Genomic DNA, 18,459 nt, shown 5'->3' on the forward strand with positions numbered 1-18,459 from the left:
TCTGTGGCTAAGGTAACAGACATGAGCAGCATCAGCTGGGTCGTGGCTGGCATGTCAGTACCCCCTTCTGAGAGGTGCCTTTGGCAGCTCAGAAACTGCCGCTGAAGTGTCCACCAGCATCTTGCAGATGCTCTGCCTGATTCGTGAACTAGGACTGGCAGCCTGAGATGGAAAAGTTTTTCCGCCAAGTCGGAATCCATGTTGATGGCTCTGACTGCTGGGAGCATGTGGACTCAAAATGGCTTGGCTGGATGTGTTGGTGGGCTAAAACCATGCAAAATACTTCCTGTCAACTTCCACACACCGGTTCTCCCATAACCAAGCACAGAGCAGCTTCAGCTAGCTAGAGAGCTAGGAACTCTGGGATATGATGCTAAACACCCAGAGAAGCTGAAGTTCTGACTTGGGTATGCGTAAAGCAGTTTGGATGTGCCAGCATGGTTGTAAGGTCTGGGTTTCCAATGCAGTGTGGATGCCCAAGCGCAGGCTTAGAAACACCAAGTCTGCAGGCATGGGTCACGCAGACCTGAGATTTTCTTCTAAACTTTCAACCTCTTTGCTCAGGTATGTCTGGATTGCCCTCACATGGAAGCTATCACACTCTTGGCTTTTCCTGCTCCTAGCTCCTGACATTCAGCCCGGCCACTTATAATATATTCTGTGTTCCCAGTTCATGGAGGAATGGAGAACTGAAGTTACTAGTGTTGCTTTGGTAACCTATGTATATTAAGGCTGATATTTTGAACTTGGCAGCACTTTTGGTTCCTCGCTGTGTTCTTTCATCAAGGAATCCTTTTCACCCAGCTCAGAGAGCAGGTGGTCTCTTCAGTTTAGAATTATGGAGGAGTTGATGATCACAGCAGGGAATCAAGCTCTGCATCTGTTTTGCCGTGCTGCTTGTTCTCTGTAGGGTTTCACCTTCCACCGGCAAAAAACTGAACGGCTCCCTAGCATCAAATATATAATACATTGCATGCAAAAAATCTAGGTGAATGTTAATTCTGTTAATCCACACACACAGAAAATGGGCAATTAAAAAGTGAAGGAAATACAACATTAACTAATCTACATGTTGAATGCTGTATTTGAAGTCACGCTTAATAATGTAGCCAATAATTCAAGGTACATCAGTTGCGCCGAGTTCTCACTTAGATGGTGGTTGGGAGTATAACTTGCATTTCCTGCATTTATGTTGAATTTAAAAACCTTGGCATTGTCATAATGTAGGATTTTGTGACTATTGTATTTAAGACAAAAACGGAGGAAGTTGTGATAGTGTACTTGAACATATATATTTCGTATAATTGCATAGGCTTTAAGCTGCACTGCTGTAATTAAAATAAAACATGGATAGGAATTCAGGCAATTACATAACTAAAATTATATTTTTGAGCAGTTATACAATTAGGCTTTTAATAGGTTGTCTTAATTTTTTTTTTTAAATTTAGCAAGCCAGCATTGAGAAGATTAGCAACATGAAAATGTAGGTGCTTTATAATGCTGTCTTTATTTGTGCATTACATGTGCAATACCTTCACACTTCAAGTAAAGATTTTTTTTCTCTGGCCCTAATTTAATGGAGCAGATTTTGCTGCAACTAGAGTATGGGGTGAAGACAATCTTTGGGCTGAGATCTAGCACAGTGCTTTCAGCCCAAAAAGAACGTTTGCGAAAACTGTGAGATGGTTAACACTGAAATTAACAAAGTAGCAAAAATGAACTGCAACTTCAGGCTTCATTATTGTAGTGTCTGTGTCTCTCTCTCAAAATGCGAAATCACATGTTCCTTGTTTATAGCTTGTCATTGCATTGTAAATGAGTGATCTCGTTATTTTTCTTGTAGATGTTTGACTGGATCACACACAACAAAGGTCTGTTTCTGAATAGTTACACAGAGATTGGAACCAGTCACCCCCACGCTATGGAGCTGCAGACGCAGCACAACCACTTTGCCATGAACTGTATGGTAAGAAACGTTACTTGCAAAAACAGTTTATTTTGCACAGCTGTTGGATTTTATGGAAATGTTTACAGTCTCTGACCAAAAGGGGGGAGGGATAGCTCAGTGGTTTGAGCATTGGCCTGCTAAACCCAGGGTTGTGAGTTCAATCCTTGAGGGGGCCACTTGGGAATCTGGGGCAAAATCAGTACTTGGTCCTGCTAGTGAAGGCAGGGGGCTGGACTCGATGACCTTTCAAGGTCCCTTCCAGTTCTAGGAGATGGGAGATCTCCATTATTATATTATTATTATTATTATTATTATTATAAAATCAGGACCATGTTTCTGTGCAAATGCATAGTGAGAGATAGTCTGTGCTCCAAAGAGTTTAGAATCTGAAGAAAGGTTGAGAGGGGAAATAGACATAGAGGCGATGTGACTTTACCAGACCTATGGTAGAATCCAGGTCTCCTGGCTCCACGTCTCCCAGTATCCTGTCCATTAGACCACATGTCAGTATTGGTGAAAGTACAGCATACAGATAATGAATAGTTCTTTGGCAACTACTAGCAAGCATTTCAGTAGTGGAGTCTCAAGTATTGCTTTAGAAATTGCCAGCAACTTCAGAGAAAACACGTAGGGCTTTAAATGAAGAATGATGCTAGATGGGCGCACAATGTGGGCAGAATTAGTTATATGAAAACCCATAAATTGACTCCAACTTATGCTTGAATACTTATAAGAAATTTCACTGTTGGATGAAAGAGCCTGTCAGCTCAGTAATCACAATCTTCAATTTTTAAAAGGGATCATTTATCATTCTGACATAACAGAATGAAGTTGAAGTAAATGTTTTCTCATGGAATGGGTACTTACTATCTTCCAGTGTGGACAAAATGGATGTTTTTTAAAAAAACAACAACAGATTTTTTTAAAGTTTAAATTAAATACACGTTTGTTTTTAAAATAAACCTATTTAAAATTAAACTTGGAATTAACCTATGTTAAAACCTAAACTTCTTTAAATTGAATAAAAAATAATAATTAGTACATTTTTGCCTGCCAAGTTTTAAACAAAGTCAGACCACTGAACTAGTGTCAGTTACTGGCTAAGCACCTGGAACCAGAGTTTAAAGTGCTAAACCAGCTATTGACATCAGGAGTCATTTCTGCAGATACAGAGCGACTATTTTCTTGATTTCAGTTTATTTAGCTAGTTCAGTTCAATCACTAATTCAAAGCTAAGAAACCACTTGGGAGTTTGAAGATGAAAACAAGCTTTCCTGGTTTTTGGTTATACATTAAAAAGTAGGTATGAGAGGGTGAGATCTAGTAGTTCTAAAATGTAGGTAGCACATGGTGTCCAGAAACAATCCATTTGAATCACTAACTACAGATACTTGCTTTGTTTAATAGATAGTTAATTTAAATGCCAAACATGCTTAGATAAACTGCAAACTATTTTCTTGTGTATCCAGCACTTTTAAGATAAATTAAATAAAATGCTGTTTTGGTGTATTTTAATTGAATTTGAATTTCCATCCAAATAGAGCTCAACACAAAATAATTAGTAAATAAGAAATGAATCATTCACTGTTTTCTAACATCATAAAAATGTAAACTTTGAGAATCTGCATAAATGTAAGTTGATATATAATTGCTTAATCAAATGAATATAGATACACTTTATCTTCCTTCAATTTTCAGGAGGGCAGTGTGCTCCCTCTGGTTTCGGAGGCCACGCTTATAGCCAGCAGAAATGGCTTTGGACCATAGTCTCCCAGACATGGTGTCGTCCTGAAGTCCTGCTCCCAGCAGGCCCCCGCGCCTCCGACCCAAGATCAAGGCCCTTTCGCCGCCATCTTGGGTCGGAGGCGCGGGGGCCTGCTGGGAGCAGGACTTCAGGACGACACCATGTCTGGGAGACTATGGTCCAAAGCCATTTTTGCTGGCTATAAGCGTGGCCTCCGAAACCAGAGGGAGCACACTGCCCTCCTGAAAATTGATGGAGTTTATGCCCGTGATGAGACTGAATTCTACTTGGGCAAGAGATGCGCCTATGTATATATCTTCCTTGTTAGCAAAGAAACATCCGCCAGATTTAGTGGAAAGGCTATACTTAGCTGTAGGTCAACATGTTTTAATTATTACCATTCATTGCAAATCAGTCCGTTTTATTGACTGAATGAGGCAGGGGTCCTGTGGTAAAATTAGTATTCGATCATGTAATAAAAGACTATATAAGAGGGGTGGCCAAACTTACTGATCCTCTGAGCCGCATACGGCAATCTTCAGAAGTTCCAGAGCTGGGGCACCTGCCGGGGCTCCGGGCTGAAGCCCTGAGACTCCCGTCCCCATTGGGCAGAACCAGAGGTGACACGCGAGGGGGCACATGGAGTCACATACCACCTCAGATTTTTGCCAGGTTTGCTGACCCTGCTTGGTCACATGATGCCTCAGGGCCCCCCTCTGCACTTCAGCTGCTGGAGCCAGCAAGCTGGGAGCTGTGGCTGTGGGGAGAGGCAGTGGCAAACAGCTGGGAGCTGCAGGCGGGGGAGCGGGGGCTGCTGCCTCTCCCCAGGGAACTAAAGGCAGTGGCCTGTTCCTGTAGCTCCTGGCTGTTTGCTCTCCACCAGAGCTAACACCTGGGAGCTGCAGGGAGGGGCCTCTGATGGTAAGAGGGGGTTGTGACTCAAGCTGTTGGGGGAGGGGCAAACCTTTAAACTGTACATGCTCCCCCCCCTCCCCCCTCCATCCCGCCCGCAGGCACCAGTACTCTCTAGCAGAAGCAACTAGCCCCACTGCCCTGCCCCCTCTGATAGGCGGAGAATCGGGGGGAGGCTCCGCAAGCCACATTTTAACTGTAAAAGAGCCGCATGTGGCTCATGAGCCACAGTTTGGTCACCTCTGCTATACAACTCCAATTTATGCGTCTGCACAGGGGGGCCAAATTAAGATTGCACAGGCACCTTAATTCTGGTATATCTGAACTTCTGAGTGTGTGACTTTGCAACCTTAATGTTCTTTCAACACAGTCTTTTGTGTGTGTAATTTCCTACCTTTTCAAAAAAGCAAATTCCATCATGTGAGATTATATTGACACCCATGTTATTCATCGGCAGGTTTGGAACATGTAGATCAGCGGGTCTCAGACTGTGGGTCGGGACCCCAAAGTGGGTCACAATCCCGTTTTAATGGGGTTGCCAAGACTGGCTTAGACTTGTTGGGGCCCAGGGCCAAAGCCCGAGTCCCACTGCCCGGGGCTGAAGCCAAAGCCCCAATGCTTCAGCCCGAGGCATTGGGGCTCAGGTTACAGGCCCCCTGCCTGGGGCTGAAGCCCTTGGGCTTTGGATTTGGGAGCCCCGACCCTGGGGTGGTGGGGCTCGGGGGGCTCAGGCTTGGGTCCCCCCTCTTGGGTCATGTAGTAATTTTTATTGTCAGAAGGTGGTCACGGTGCAATGAAGTTTGAGAATCCCTAATTTAGATCCACCATGCAGACCTCTTCAGCTAATGGAGTAACTAATAGCAGCAGTAGGTTTTCCTAACAACATTAGAGAGGGACGGGATTTTTTTGCCAGTGGGTTTCAGAGAGATTTGCTGACAGCAGAGGAATGTTGGCTATTGGTTATTTTGGGTTCTATTCCAGGCTCGGTAGGCAAGTCTTCTCTAATGGTTAGCTATTTTGCCTCAGCTCAGTCCAGCCTGTCCCACTAGTGATCCCTGTCCTACAGGCTCTCATCCCCTCTGAATTAGGGACAGGAGGTTTCCTCCTCCCTGTTGCTTGGGTGCCAGAGTGGTGGGGGTTGGCAGTAAGCACAGGAGAGAATCTCCCTGCTGTCAGTTCTGGTGTCACTACAGCTGGGAGCAGCAGTTGCAGGAGAAGCCCTGCCTGGCTTCCGCAGCCCTGGGCTGGAGCACATTCAGTGCAGATTAAATCGTGTGTGAATTTAGCTGCCAAACTTCACAAAGCCTATACAGTGCATCTGCAAACTGTTGTTTTTCAAATCTTACAAGTGCACCAACTTTGGATGTTTTTTCATAGGAATAGCTAGAGTGACCAGACTTAGGGGCTTGTCTTATATATGCAACTATACTCCTTCACCCTTCAAAAAAAAAAGGGGGGGGGGTTTTCACATTTGCTATCTGCTCACCCTAGGAACAGCCAAAGGCACATTCCAGACACTAGCAAGACACCTGTCACCTGAGCCTTTGCTCCAAAGCATGGAGGTACAGAGCTTCTCAATGAAACACCTGAAAGAATTGTTTCAACATAGGCAAAACATATTTTTCTTTAATCTCACTTTGAGAAATGGCTGAAGCATTGTGGATGAAACATACTATCAAGTTCAGCCTGAACAATTAAAGTTGAGCAAAGTTAAAGGCAACTGAGAACAGGGAAAGCATCAATCTTAATGAAGCCTATAAAAACTGCAGTCATCAGAAATGTCACATGTTTTGTAAGCAGTAAATTGACTGTCTCGATTTGAAAAAATTGTCTGTAATCATACACAGCTTACATACATTCTGTTTTAAATATTCTCATTTAAAAAAAACATTGATTGTCTCTCCCTTGCCCCAGCCTGCATCTCCCTGACAAAGTAGAGGGGAGGGAGGAAAGGTGATAAAATAACTGCTAGGTATGTACAGCTTTTCTATATGCAAGAGATTTTGGAGGTGTAAGTTGTTGCTGAATTCAGTTGTAATGGCTCTGTCACCTGTAGGAGTAATCTAAATCCAAATCGGGGGGAAGGGGGGAAATAGGGCTTGCAAATGTAAGTTTGTCTCATAAATGTTTTTGTCCAGAATCTGATTAATAAAAATTCTTTTTCAAGGTTAAATTTCAGAGCAAATCAGCTGCAGGTTCAACACGACAATAGGACCTTCAAAGAAACAAACTAATCTTTCTCCCTCCCTCCTCCGCCCCCCAATAATGCCTGAAAAAACAAGCTTGAACATCACTGAGTTCCATATCTGGTAATTGCTTCATTGCTGAATGAGGCATAATGTATGTTCAGCCAACGGCCTTATCCAGAAAAATGGACAGGCGTAGCTGGTGCTGTACTTCCTAGTTTTCCATTAATCAGAATAAATGCTAGATGGAAGCTTGCTGCCAGAACACAAGCTGGGTCCAGCAATAGTAAAAAAGCTGTGAACTACAGGAGTCTTTGTGGGTCCAGTGAGAGATGCTGAGGAGAGGAGCATACCCAAGGAGACTGAGTGGGGCCAGCTGAATGTTTTAAATGTGAATAAAAGAACAAAAAGCAAACGCCTATTTTAAATCTGATATAGTTAACCTTCTGTGTAATTATGGGTATATGACCTCCAGTTCATGTGTTTAGTCTGCAGATGAATAAATTTGACAAGTGCAAAGTCTTTTTCCTTGCAATACAAAAAATAGCACATCTGCATATATTACCTTTTTTCTGTACTCTAGAGTTTCCCCTAACTGCAGGGTAAACTATTCCAAATGATTCATCTCCAAAGATGAAAAGAACTAACTAGTCTTCAGCACACTGTATTTGGCACAAGTAAAGCACCTATCTGAACACCATTTTAAAACAAAACTATTGAACTTAGTTGTCAAATGGCCTGACACACACCACCTTGAAAAAATGCAACCATTGTACATCAGCTAACATTAATCTCTAATTTGATCACAGTGGGCCCTGTTTTCCCTACTTACGTTAAAAATGTGCAATGGGAAACAAGGCATTTACAAACTTTTTTGTGTGTGTGTGCTTCTGTTGAGCCATGTTGTCATTTCACAAAGGGACAGCCGGAGATATGGAATAAACACAGCATGAATCAAGGGAAGCCTACAGAACTGGGGGCTTGCAATCACTGGTAGATCAAATCTACCATCTCAAGACAGTCAGCCAGAGGGCCTTCCCTTTCGTGCATGTTCAGTGTCTGTTTCTGCCTTCAGCAATAGTAGCACAACTTATTGCCAGCCTGTTTGCTCTGACCACTAGGGAATCATTCAAGTGTTAGAGCTTCTTTAAAGAGCATTGACTCAGTATTATCAACTTGTGAGACTTACTTGAGTTTAGCGATAGTCAGCGTTTTTCTTGAAGCCCTAAGAGTTGATCTTCACAATGCCCCCATGTGTCCGGCCCACCTTCACTCTGGGAAGCTGTCAGGCGCCCACTTATCTCAGCATCCCCAGTGGGGCACTGAAAACTAATTTAAACCTTATTCCCAAAGAAAACAAAATGAAGGGGCTGCCCTCCCCCCACCCTCCTGCAGCATGCTGACCCTTTTCAACTTTCTCCCTGGAGGCCCACCTCTTACCTGAGCCACTGACTCCAGGGCTTGCTCCCTGGAGTCCTTCCCCAGTCTGGTTGTTCTCCACAAGCTGGATCCTTATCCCTAGTCTGTCTCCAGGCCATCTATCTGGGATTTGGACCTGTCCAGGCCCTCTCACAGTAGCTTGCTCCCCTCCTGCCTGCCACCCTCTTCCTTCAGTGCCAGTAACAGGAGACAGCCTCCCTCCTGCAGCTCTTCTCTCCAGTTGAGCTCTCCCAGGCTTTTATGGGAATCATCCAGCTCTTACACAGGGGGTCTGATAATTGACCTAGGCCCTCTGATGCCCAGCAGATCAGGATTAGCGGGGGGGAGAAACGGAGGGGTAACTGATCTATCACAGGTGAAGCTGAGTCAGAATCCTCCTAGAGGGCTAGCCAGCCTGTAACACCCCAGCTCCTGGAGTCAAGGGATTGTGAATCTCTGCTTTGATTGATCAAAATTAAGTTTCTAGCTCTCATATTAGAGGTGAAGAAGCTTGAAAACCACAAACCTTAAAAGCACAAAAAACAGAAGGCAAATAGAAAGAACCCAAAATGCATATGGTACAAAAAATTGTTTGGGTCTTTAAGCCAATTTAATTATTTTGGGGGTCTGAGGATTGATTTATTTTTTCTTTTTTCAGCGCATGGGGTCGGAAACTTTGTTTATCAATCATTGATCAGTTACGAAGACTTCACCTTATGTGGAGGAGGAGGGAAGACGTGCTCCATGGCTATGCCCCCTCATTCCATGTGCCCCATGGGCTGCAGATGCTGGCAGGGGTGACAGAAGTAGCTGCGCAAGTGTGTGGGTGGAGGGAGGATGAGGAACATCTTGCACAGCAGTTGTTGCAGCTTCCATTACAAGACTCAGCTTTTTAAAGAGAGCTTTGTTTATGCTGGGGATCCAAACCTTTTCTTTAGGTGCCAACTACAGGCCAGCCTCCTCTTGTAGCAGCAGCATGCACTGGTCAGGCCCTTGGGAGCCCCTGCATTAGCTCAGTCACTATGCCTCCACCCTATCCTTAAAGGGGCAGCTCCCATTTCTCTTATATAACCATTAGCAAAAATATATTCAATAATAAAAATACTGAAAAAATTATTACTAAAAAAATCCCATTATAAATCTATTTCTAAAACATCTGTTTTAGGAACCTCACACTCTCATTGGCCTTTGTACATATTCTCACCGCCTCTGCTACCTGTTTTCCTGCACTTTCCATGGTTTTGCTTTCCTCAAAGCTGTGAACATGATCATATAGGCCAGTGTTAATATTGCTTTAAAATTAAATTGGGTAAGAGAAAGCTAAAGCTGAGCTACCTTTGGCTACTGCCAGAGGCTTAGCACACTGCATGCCTGAAAATTAATGTGTGAAGGCACAGCAGTGTTTGTTGGGATTGACATAGAGTAGACAATTACAGTAAATTGTGGGTTATATCTACGCTACGTGCCACCGCTGCTGCGCTGCAGCTGGGCCATTGTAGCACCCTAGTGCAGACGCTTCCTACCTTGATGGAAGTGTGTTTTCCATCGATATAGTTAATCCACCTCTCTGAGAGGCGATAGATTGACAGAAGAATTCTTCTGTAACCTAGCTGTGTCTACACTGAGGGTTAGGTCAACCTAACTGTGGCTCTCAGTGTGCAAAATTTTTCACAGCCCTGAGCCACATGGCGAGGTCAATCTAATTTTTAAGTGTACACCAGCCCTTAAACTCAGGTTTTGTTTTCCCCATAGACAGTGCTAAAAGCTACACTTGCTTATCCTCTTTGCCCTGGGAGTCAACTGACCCATGACCTGCTAAAATATATTTTAGTTAAGGAATTCTGGATTCCTATTGTCAAAGCACGGTATCTATCGTGTGTGTGTGTGTGTGTGTGTGTACACTATCCTGTTTCAGAATCACTAAAATCTGTAGTAGTCAAACACTGTCAGTTTTGTTTGTGAACTGAGAGTCCTAGAACTAAGCGCCCTTAAGGATTTTTGGAAGCTTTAATCCAAAGCACAGAGGCTGCACTACAGACTCCAGTGGATCAACAGTTAACTTTGAGCAGAGCGAAGGTACTAAACAAATCTGTTTAAATCCCACCTCAGGGGCTGGTATGAATGAAAACATTAAGAAGGTCAGATGAGGTAAAAGAGTGTTTCAGAACTGAAAACCACCATGATTTTTTTTTCCCTATTAAAGATACCTTTTCAGTCTGAAGTTTTTTACTTCTCTAACATTTCTTTAATTTACAAACCTGTCACCTGAGACTGATAAGCGACATCTTGAATTTTACACTCCTGTAAGATTCTTTGAGGCTCCAACAAACAAGAGCGGCACTGTTAGTTTTAAACAGCAGTCTTTGTCAGATCACTTTGACATGCTCTGATTTTTCAAAAGACTAAATGCTAACGCATAATTGGGATAGACACACCTAGGCGTCTCTGTAGACTTCATTATTTTTTGTATTATAGCTTCCCAGGGAGGGGTTTTTGTAAAGCATTTCTAGACTAAAGAGTCCAGTTTTCTTTTCCGTAACACAACGGGGAATACTGGTTGGATACTGCAGGTAACTTAAGTAATTACTAACGAGTGACAATAAAACTGTTGACATTGCCCAGTTTTCAGTTGCCTGGGCAGTGCCTAGTACAGTGGATCATTGATCCCTGATTGGAACTTCTGAATGCCATCTTGATGAATAATTAGTAATTTACCACAAAAGAGAAGTAAGGATGCAGTGATAATAATCCTAGTGACATACACTAAGAGACATCCTTAAAAATAACATACCAAATGTGCACCCCCTATATGCAGAATAGCAGTTCCTGTTTCAGAACCTGTTTGCTAAAGCAGCATTTTATAAAAGGCTTTGGGAATATGTGGGTTAAAATGAAACCTTTAGTGCTTTTGCCAGTTTGTTTCTATTAAGTGCTACAGAGAAGCTGAGGTAAACTGGCAGGCTGTCACCCGTATTTCCCATGTATACTTGCCTTCCCTGAAATCAGCCGCATGCCAAAGGATGACACATGCTGTCATAGCTGGCCTGTGCCTTAGCTTGTTTATCTGTATTTGCTGGCTTTTGCCATGTTAAGCAATAACTTTTTATATATAGCCTGGAGGAGAAAAATTCTGGTATTTCCAGACCTTGCAGAATCTCTCTCAGGTATTTTGAAGTTTAAAGAGCAAATGCCAGTCTATTAAAGCGAGCTCTGAGTAAAGAAGGTTGTAAATGAGATGTATTTTTATACAAACTGCTGCCCTTGTTGCATTATTGACTTGTTTTTTTGTTGCTGGCTTTTTTGCTGCCCTTTTGTGCTGCTCCATAGCATTCATTAGTTTTATACTTCTGCAATGCAGTGGAATAATCTGAAAAATGCTGCGAAATTGTACCTCTTTCCTCCCTCACTTCCTAAACAGTTGGTTAGCATTTAGAAGCTGCAGATTCATTGCATTATTTGTCATTTAAAATGACAGATTAAACAATTATTATTTCTTAGTAAAGTTGTTGACGATCGTTGGCCTACAATTATTGCCTATTTACTTGCAGTCAGCTAATGGCACCCATCAACTAATGGGATAACTAAGAAGAAATCCCTGAATGGAGCAGTAGAAAAAGACAGCACTCGATTCAGTTCAAGAAATACCTGCTGGTTCTCTAAGGGCATCACATTTTTATTTTGCGTATGGGTGTGATAAAGATAGTTGACCATATGCTTTCACTGAATGCACCTGTCAGTCCCTCTCTACCTATCTATCCTCTATCTAGCCAAGGTTCAGTTAAGTCTTCCTATTGTAGCCAGTTAATATTTGAGGGGTTTGTCATCCTACACTTCTTCCTTTTTGTCATTCTTCTTTCTCTGAGCTGAATTGCTGCTGCTTTCTGTCACAGGAACCAGCTTCTAGGTACTGAGATTTAAATCTTTAAGTAGACGTCTCAAATGGTGGCGGGTGCTGTAATGGGGAAAAAATAAAGTACTGGGTGAGACTACTGTTCATTTGTGTTCTGGCAGTGTGCATTTGCACACTTTATAGTACCTTTCATGCTAAAGCTTCAGAGAACAAAGTAGTGTAAACACAGTGATAAGGAATATTTCTTTGACACCCACAGATGAGCCATTCACCCTGGAAGCCTTAGATTTGGTTACCTGTATCATTGCTTTGGCTTCTGGAATTACTCACATTTATGGTGGTAAAAATTTCAGTCCTTCAAGCCCAGCTGACGCCATAAGACTAGCTGACTTCTTATTGTGGAGGGTTATATAGGTTAGATATACACTTCATATAGTAGTAGAATATTTCCTTCATTCTTTTCAGTTTCTCAGTATGGAGAAAGGGAAGGGATTTTCAGTTTTCATGATACTTAACATAATTTTCCATTACTCAGCCAAGCCCCCTTGTCAGGCCTTTTAACAGGCTTTTCATCCTATAGCCCACACATGCCGGATAATCAAATTGAACTTACTTCAATAAGATTGTTCAGATAACAGATAGTTATCCTGTGCTTCTCCAATCATATATACTGCTGCTTCAAAAAGGAAGAGACAAAGCCAGGTTAGATTTTGGTTTGTTATAAACTTAGTGGGAAGTACTTTATTTCCAGATCTGATGCATTGTGATTTCAGTTAGCAAAGGTATCAAATCACAGAGTATTAGAGAGTGCTACCTTTTTTCCACACTGATCTGTGATGATTTTCAAAAAGCGCAGAAGGCTGGAAAGTGGAACTCACCTGGGCAGAATACAGAGAACCTGGTGCTTTTAAAAAAAGTTCTCCTCCTCACTCTGCTCTGTATGTATTAGTGCTTGCTGGGATTTCTTCAGGTAGTTTTTACTACAGGTGTAATGGTTCTCGGGGCACCTAGGACTGAGAGTCACCTTATTACCCCTGCCTCTTATGAGAGGGAGACTTTTTGGGGTAGCTGGGTGTCAGCTCAGTAACACCATGGGCCTTTTAGCCACTCAAGCACTCTCCTCTGGGCTATACCAGCCCTTACTTCACCTTGCAGGTTAACAATAGGTGCAGTCCAAGCCCTGAGTCCTTTTTGAATTGTTCCCCTGTGATATCCAGCCCCTGACACATGCTACTCATAGAAAATCCAGATACTTAGCATGCAAAGTACCCCAGTTTACCAGTTTCATGTTAAACCTCCACTTCTGTAAACCACACAGCACTTGAAAGCACTTATGGTAAAGCAAAAGCAGGCTCATTTAAGAAAGGGCAAAGATTTAATTGGAAATGGGAGAAAGTGATGAAAGCAAATGGTTACAGTACAAAACAAAATTATAAAATGTGAACCTGGGTCTATACTTACTAATAGTTAAATTTCCTATATAATAAAGTAGGCTTTCCCCCAAAGTTCAGTCCATTGCAGACCTAGCTGGTTTCACAAAAACCCGGATCCAAACGGTCACTCCTTAAGGGGTTTCCTCAGTGAATGGATATGGTGTCTTTCCCTACACACTGTTTTACTGAAATAATCTTTTGTCTTTATTCATAGCCAGGGTGATCTCCTCCTGCTATAATGTTCCTTTTCACCTCCAAGTGGTTTCTGTCGTTGGTAGTTGTCTCTGATAGTTTTCCATTGGATGTTCTGGGATGTGGCAAGGGTAAACAAGAGAACCTTGCATTACCTTGCCAGCTGACCGGGGGGTGGGGTGGGGGAGAGAATATTGATATGTTACGATAAGTTTCTGTAGATAACTTACATGTCTGGTGTAGTGAGTTTGTCAGGTCTGAGGTAAGAGCTGTTTGCAAAGAAGGGGACCTTTTGCCAAGGAACTTCTGTGTCACATGTGCCAAATCTTCATCCAAATTTGATGAGGTAGTCCCAGTATTTTTCAATGTTGCGAGGAGAAAAGTAAACCAAGAGCACTTGCTACAGATAACTTTATAGTAGCTTCTCAGATTGGCCCAGAAAAAAGAGTGACTGTGTGAAAACAAATATCCTTTGATGGTTAGGTAAAGATTTTCAGCTTCCGGTATTTTCTAGAAACTGAAATATGGTTTTTTCAGTTGCATGATCTTACTTTTTGTCTGCCAAGAGTTTAGGTGTTGAGTGTTTAGGGTCAGAATAAGAATATGATTGTGAGATGAATGCAGTGATGCCTATGGATGCCTAGGATTGCCCAGGCATTAACACTTCAGAGCAGTGGTTTTCAACCTTTTTTCATTTGTGGACCCTTAACAATTTCAAATGGAGGTGCGGACTCCTTTGGAAATCTTAGACATAGTCAGTGGACCCCCAGGGGTCTGCGGACCACAGGTTGAAAACCAGTGCTTTAGAGTATCATTTTCAATTGTTTGGAAGTTAGCCAGTCTTTTACTCCTCTGGCTGGAGTTCAGTGGTTAAGTCGGGAAGTAATTTTTTTCAGAAAGTATGTGCAAAAACAGTTCAATTATTGCCAAATACTGAAGAGGACTTCTGCTGCTGTAACTTTCTGTGACCTTGAACGTCTGTAATGCCTCAATGAGTGGAGGTAAAAACTTGAAATTTTGGGGGGAGAGAGGGTCCCTAGGTCATGGTGATCTGGGAACATGAACATGCTGTTTAAAACAAGTGATTACCAGTCACTTATAATTTCCGAATAGTTAACTATTTGAATGCCTTCATTTCTCCATTAGTGAAATAGAGTTACTATACAAGCCCTCTGTGAGGTAAGATGAAGCTTGTCTGTTTGCTTTTATTAGGGTCTTTGCGAAGTACTAGGTGTTTCTTTGACCACAGTATTGTCATTCATTATGAGTCAGAAACACAAATTTACAACAGCTGAGAATCTCCATTGTTGTCATCCGAGCAAGACTTCTTTACACCAATGGAGGATCTACCCCCAAATATGTACTTTTAGTATATGTAAAACTAGGTTATTCAGTAAACGTTGCTTAGCACTTTTTACAGATTCTTTCATGGATCTATCTTGTGAGGTTATTAATTGTATTTCCTAACCACATTCTGCCTTTGTCATCCTTTCTCCACAGAATGTGTATGTAAACATAAACCGCATCATGTCAGTAGCAAATCGTTTGGTTGAGTCTGGCCATTATGCTTCACAGCAGATTAAACAGATTGCTAGTCAGTTGGAGCAAGAGTGGAAGGCATTTGCTGCAGCCTTGGATGAACGAAGCACCTTACTGGATATGTCCTCCATCTTCCACCAGAAAACAGAACAGGTCAGTAATTGGGACACAGCCAACGAAAGCTAACAAGCTAAAAGTATAAACCAAATTACCTGACTTGGCCATGAAACCAGGTTAAAAAACAAATCCAGAAAGCGAGTTAGCTCCATTCTGGATGGGGCTTAAAAGAAAGCAAAGGCTACAGGTAGAAGACTTGATCTCTGTTCAGCTCTACAGTAGTATGGAACTTCATCATCACTTTTAAACAAAGGCTTGTTCTCCCTGATGCAAGACTGCCTGGGTTTTAAGTCACTGCCCCTTGTGTTCTATACACGAGGCTCCTTAGAAAACCAATACAGTGTAGAAATTAGAAAGCAAAAGGATGTAGGAATTTAATGATTTGAACATAGAGCTTAACCTGGGGCAAGCTTTTGAGATGATGAAGAAAGTAAAAAATTAGTATGAATATAAAGGTCTTTTTACCCAAACAGTCATTTGGCCAGTAATTCCTTGCTTTTTGCCTCACACAATGAATGATGATAGTGTTTGTGAATATCAGTCCCAGAATGGTTCAATATTTAAGGAGCATTTCAGGAAACACCTATTGAGTAATAAACCTAACTCACTGGAAAATTAGGGGAAGTAAAGTATTTAAATGTCTTTCTTTAATCTGGGTTTGGAGTTGGGTGGGGGATATTTACTCAGTGTCCCATAAGAGTACGCTTAACTTCCATTGGCATTACATATCCCTGTTCCTGGCTCTAGGCCCCCATACAACTTAAAATACCAGTCATAAGCCATGTGAATTAATCTGACCCAGGAAGAAGTAGGCCTAAATATTCCACATTGCCAGGTTAATTGTCTTGATAACTAGAGCATGTTTTTCCCTTCAGGGAATTAGTTGCAGCCTAGTTGGCAGATGCATGCTGTTGAGTCTCCCGTCAATATTCCGTTTCCTTGTTGGTGTGTTTTGTTAGCTGCTGCTGGTGTTTTTATTGATAGGGAGCACTAGGCTTGTTGAGCTAGGTAAGAAGTAGTGTGTTAAGTATAGTCCCTGTAGCTATTCCTCAGTTTTCTCTTGCGACATGCCAAACTGAGTTCCAGAAAAATTGCCATTTGCTCATAACTGATTTAAGTAGCTTTTTGGGAATAAGATCATTTGGCCACAAAAATTTAAGAAGCAGTCTAATTACTAATTGTTTTAAGGTGGATTTTTGCATGTTTACTAAAAGGAGATGCTAGATTCTTAAAACCAAATTGTTTGAGAATGTGAATCCTTTAATTGACAGGCAACCCTACAGTGCTTTCAGCATGCTAATGATGATGCTTTGGTCTAGGGAAGCAAGTAGCTGATCTTAGTCCATTTATGGTAAATGGGTATCCTTATTACAAGTACAGCTGTTGCTAAAAGATACCTTTTTTGGCAGTCTCAACAGTGAGGCCACAGAAGGGCGAGTCATAAAGAATAAACTGTTTTCATGCATCTATAGATGTGGTCATTCTAGGTCCGTTTGAGATACTTGATGGGGACAGTGTGGGACTTCACCAGTGTCTGTGCTGTATTTGTTCCCTGGCTAACTTAAAGATTTGCATCGCTACAGTTGCCAGTCTGACACCTTTGAAAAGCACCATATGCAAAAACATAATTACATGTTGGTGTGCCTCCTGACCAAAGTGGAGTGGGTTTTTTTTTTAAAAATGAACCGCATCAGTGTCTGAAATTAGGAATGTATTCCAGTTCACAGAAAGGTTGTTTTGTACCTGGCAGTTAACTGACAAGCTGTGACTGACCGTGTCCAAGCCATTTTGGGAAGTTACTACGTGCTTCAGTACAAAGTGTACAGAAATGTGAATTGGTGAGAGAGAAGTAAAATAAATTAAAGGAAAGTACACAGTTTGCAGTCTGCTGGGATTAATTAAATTAGTTTCTTTAATTGCTCCTTCTGCTGTGTTCATTTGACAATTAGCTGTAATGGATTCTAATACTCTCTCCATAGGAAAACTGGCTGTGATTTATCAGCTATCTGATTAGCGATAGGGGATGAAAGTTGAGGTGGGGAAGAAACCGGGTGAGAAAGGAATGGTTTGCAACAGCCAGAGACTACAAATGGTTGCCTTTAAACTGTAATTTGCATTTAGGACTTTCTGTTTACATGCAAATAGCTTTAGGTCCTTAATTATTTTAGTGCTTCCATATATGCTTATCTACTTCCCAGATGCAGCACACTTAACTGAGAAGAATACCTTTTGTTTAAGTTGCATCTCCCCTGTATGTTCACTGTTGTATGGATAGCATAATACATTGGGTTTCAACCTTTTTTCCTTCTTCGAGTGATTGCTCATGTGCATTCCACAATAGGTGTGCGTGCTCGCCACGTGCACCAGTGCTGGAAGCTTTTCCCCTAGCAGTACCCGTAGGGGAGCGCCCCTAGCGAGCCCTGGAGTGGCGCCGCCATGGGGCGGTATAAGGGGCGCTGCGTGCTCCCCTCACCCTCAGTTCCTTCTTGCCGCCAGTGAAGGTGCTTCGGAACTGCTGTGCTCCAGCTTTCTGCTGTAGCTTTCCCTGTTTGGACTGTCATTTAGTTCCTAGATAGTACCTGTAGTTTAAATTAAAAAAAAAAAAAGAGAGAAAGTTATATAGATAGAGTAGAGAAGTGCGCCCGGGTTGGGGCATGCCCCGGGCTTTAAGTTGTGCGACACTTGTAAACGGCCTGTGCCCGTAAGTGATCCACACACTAGCTGTTTACGCTGTCTTGGGGAAACCCACCTTAGTGACTGCTGCAAGATTTGCAGAACATTTAAGCCTCGGATCAAGAAGGAGCGGGACATACGGCTCTGAGCCATATTGATGGAGTCGGCCCTGACCCCGACACTGCTATGCCGCTCCGAGTCAGCATCGAGCACCATGGCATCGGTGCGCGGTGACCCAGTGGTGCCCTCCACCAGCCGGCACCGCTTCCTATCCACGGGACACTATAAGAAGATGAAGAAGAGATCTTCTCTGTCAAGGCACCAGGGCAAGGCTGGGGGCGAGACTAGACCCACATTGGGCAGCTCTCAATCCCTTCGACCTCACGGCCGCTGACTCAAGTTGAGTGGAGTAGCCCAGCCCACTCTGAGCCAGCTTCCCGGATGCC

At 42.5% G+C, this 18,459-nt stretch overlaps 1 protein-coding gene across 1 annotated transcript in view; it reads left to right on the forward strand.

Moving 5' to 3' along the window:
• The window catches only part of TRIO (trio Rho guanine nucleotide exchange factor), a 431,915-nt gene that overhangs the window by 156,368 nt on the left and 257,088 nt on the right, over window positions 1-18,459 (forward strand). Inside the window, 2 exon segments of the mRNA XM_008164380.4 lie at window positions 1,844-1,966; window positions 15,185-15,376. Coding sequence (XP_008162602.2) covers window positions 1,844-1,966; window positions 15,185-15,376 — 315 coding nt within the window.

Source organism: Chrysemys picta, chromosome 2 (assembly GCF_011386835.1).
Source record: "Chrysemys picta bellii isolate R12L10 chromosome 2, ASM1138683v2, whole genome shotgun sequence".
NCBI classification, from domain to species: domain Eukaryota; kingdom Metazoa; phylum Chordata; order Testudines; family Emydidae; genus Chrysemys; species Chrysemys picta.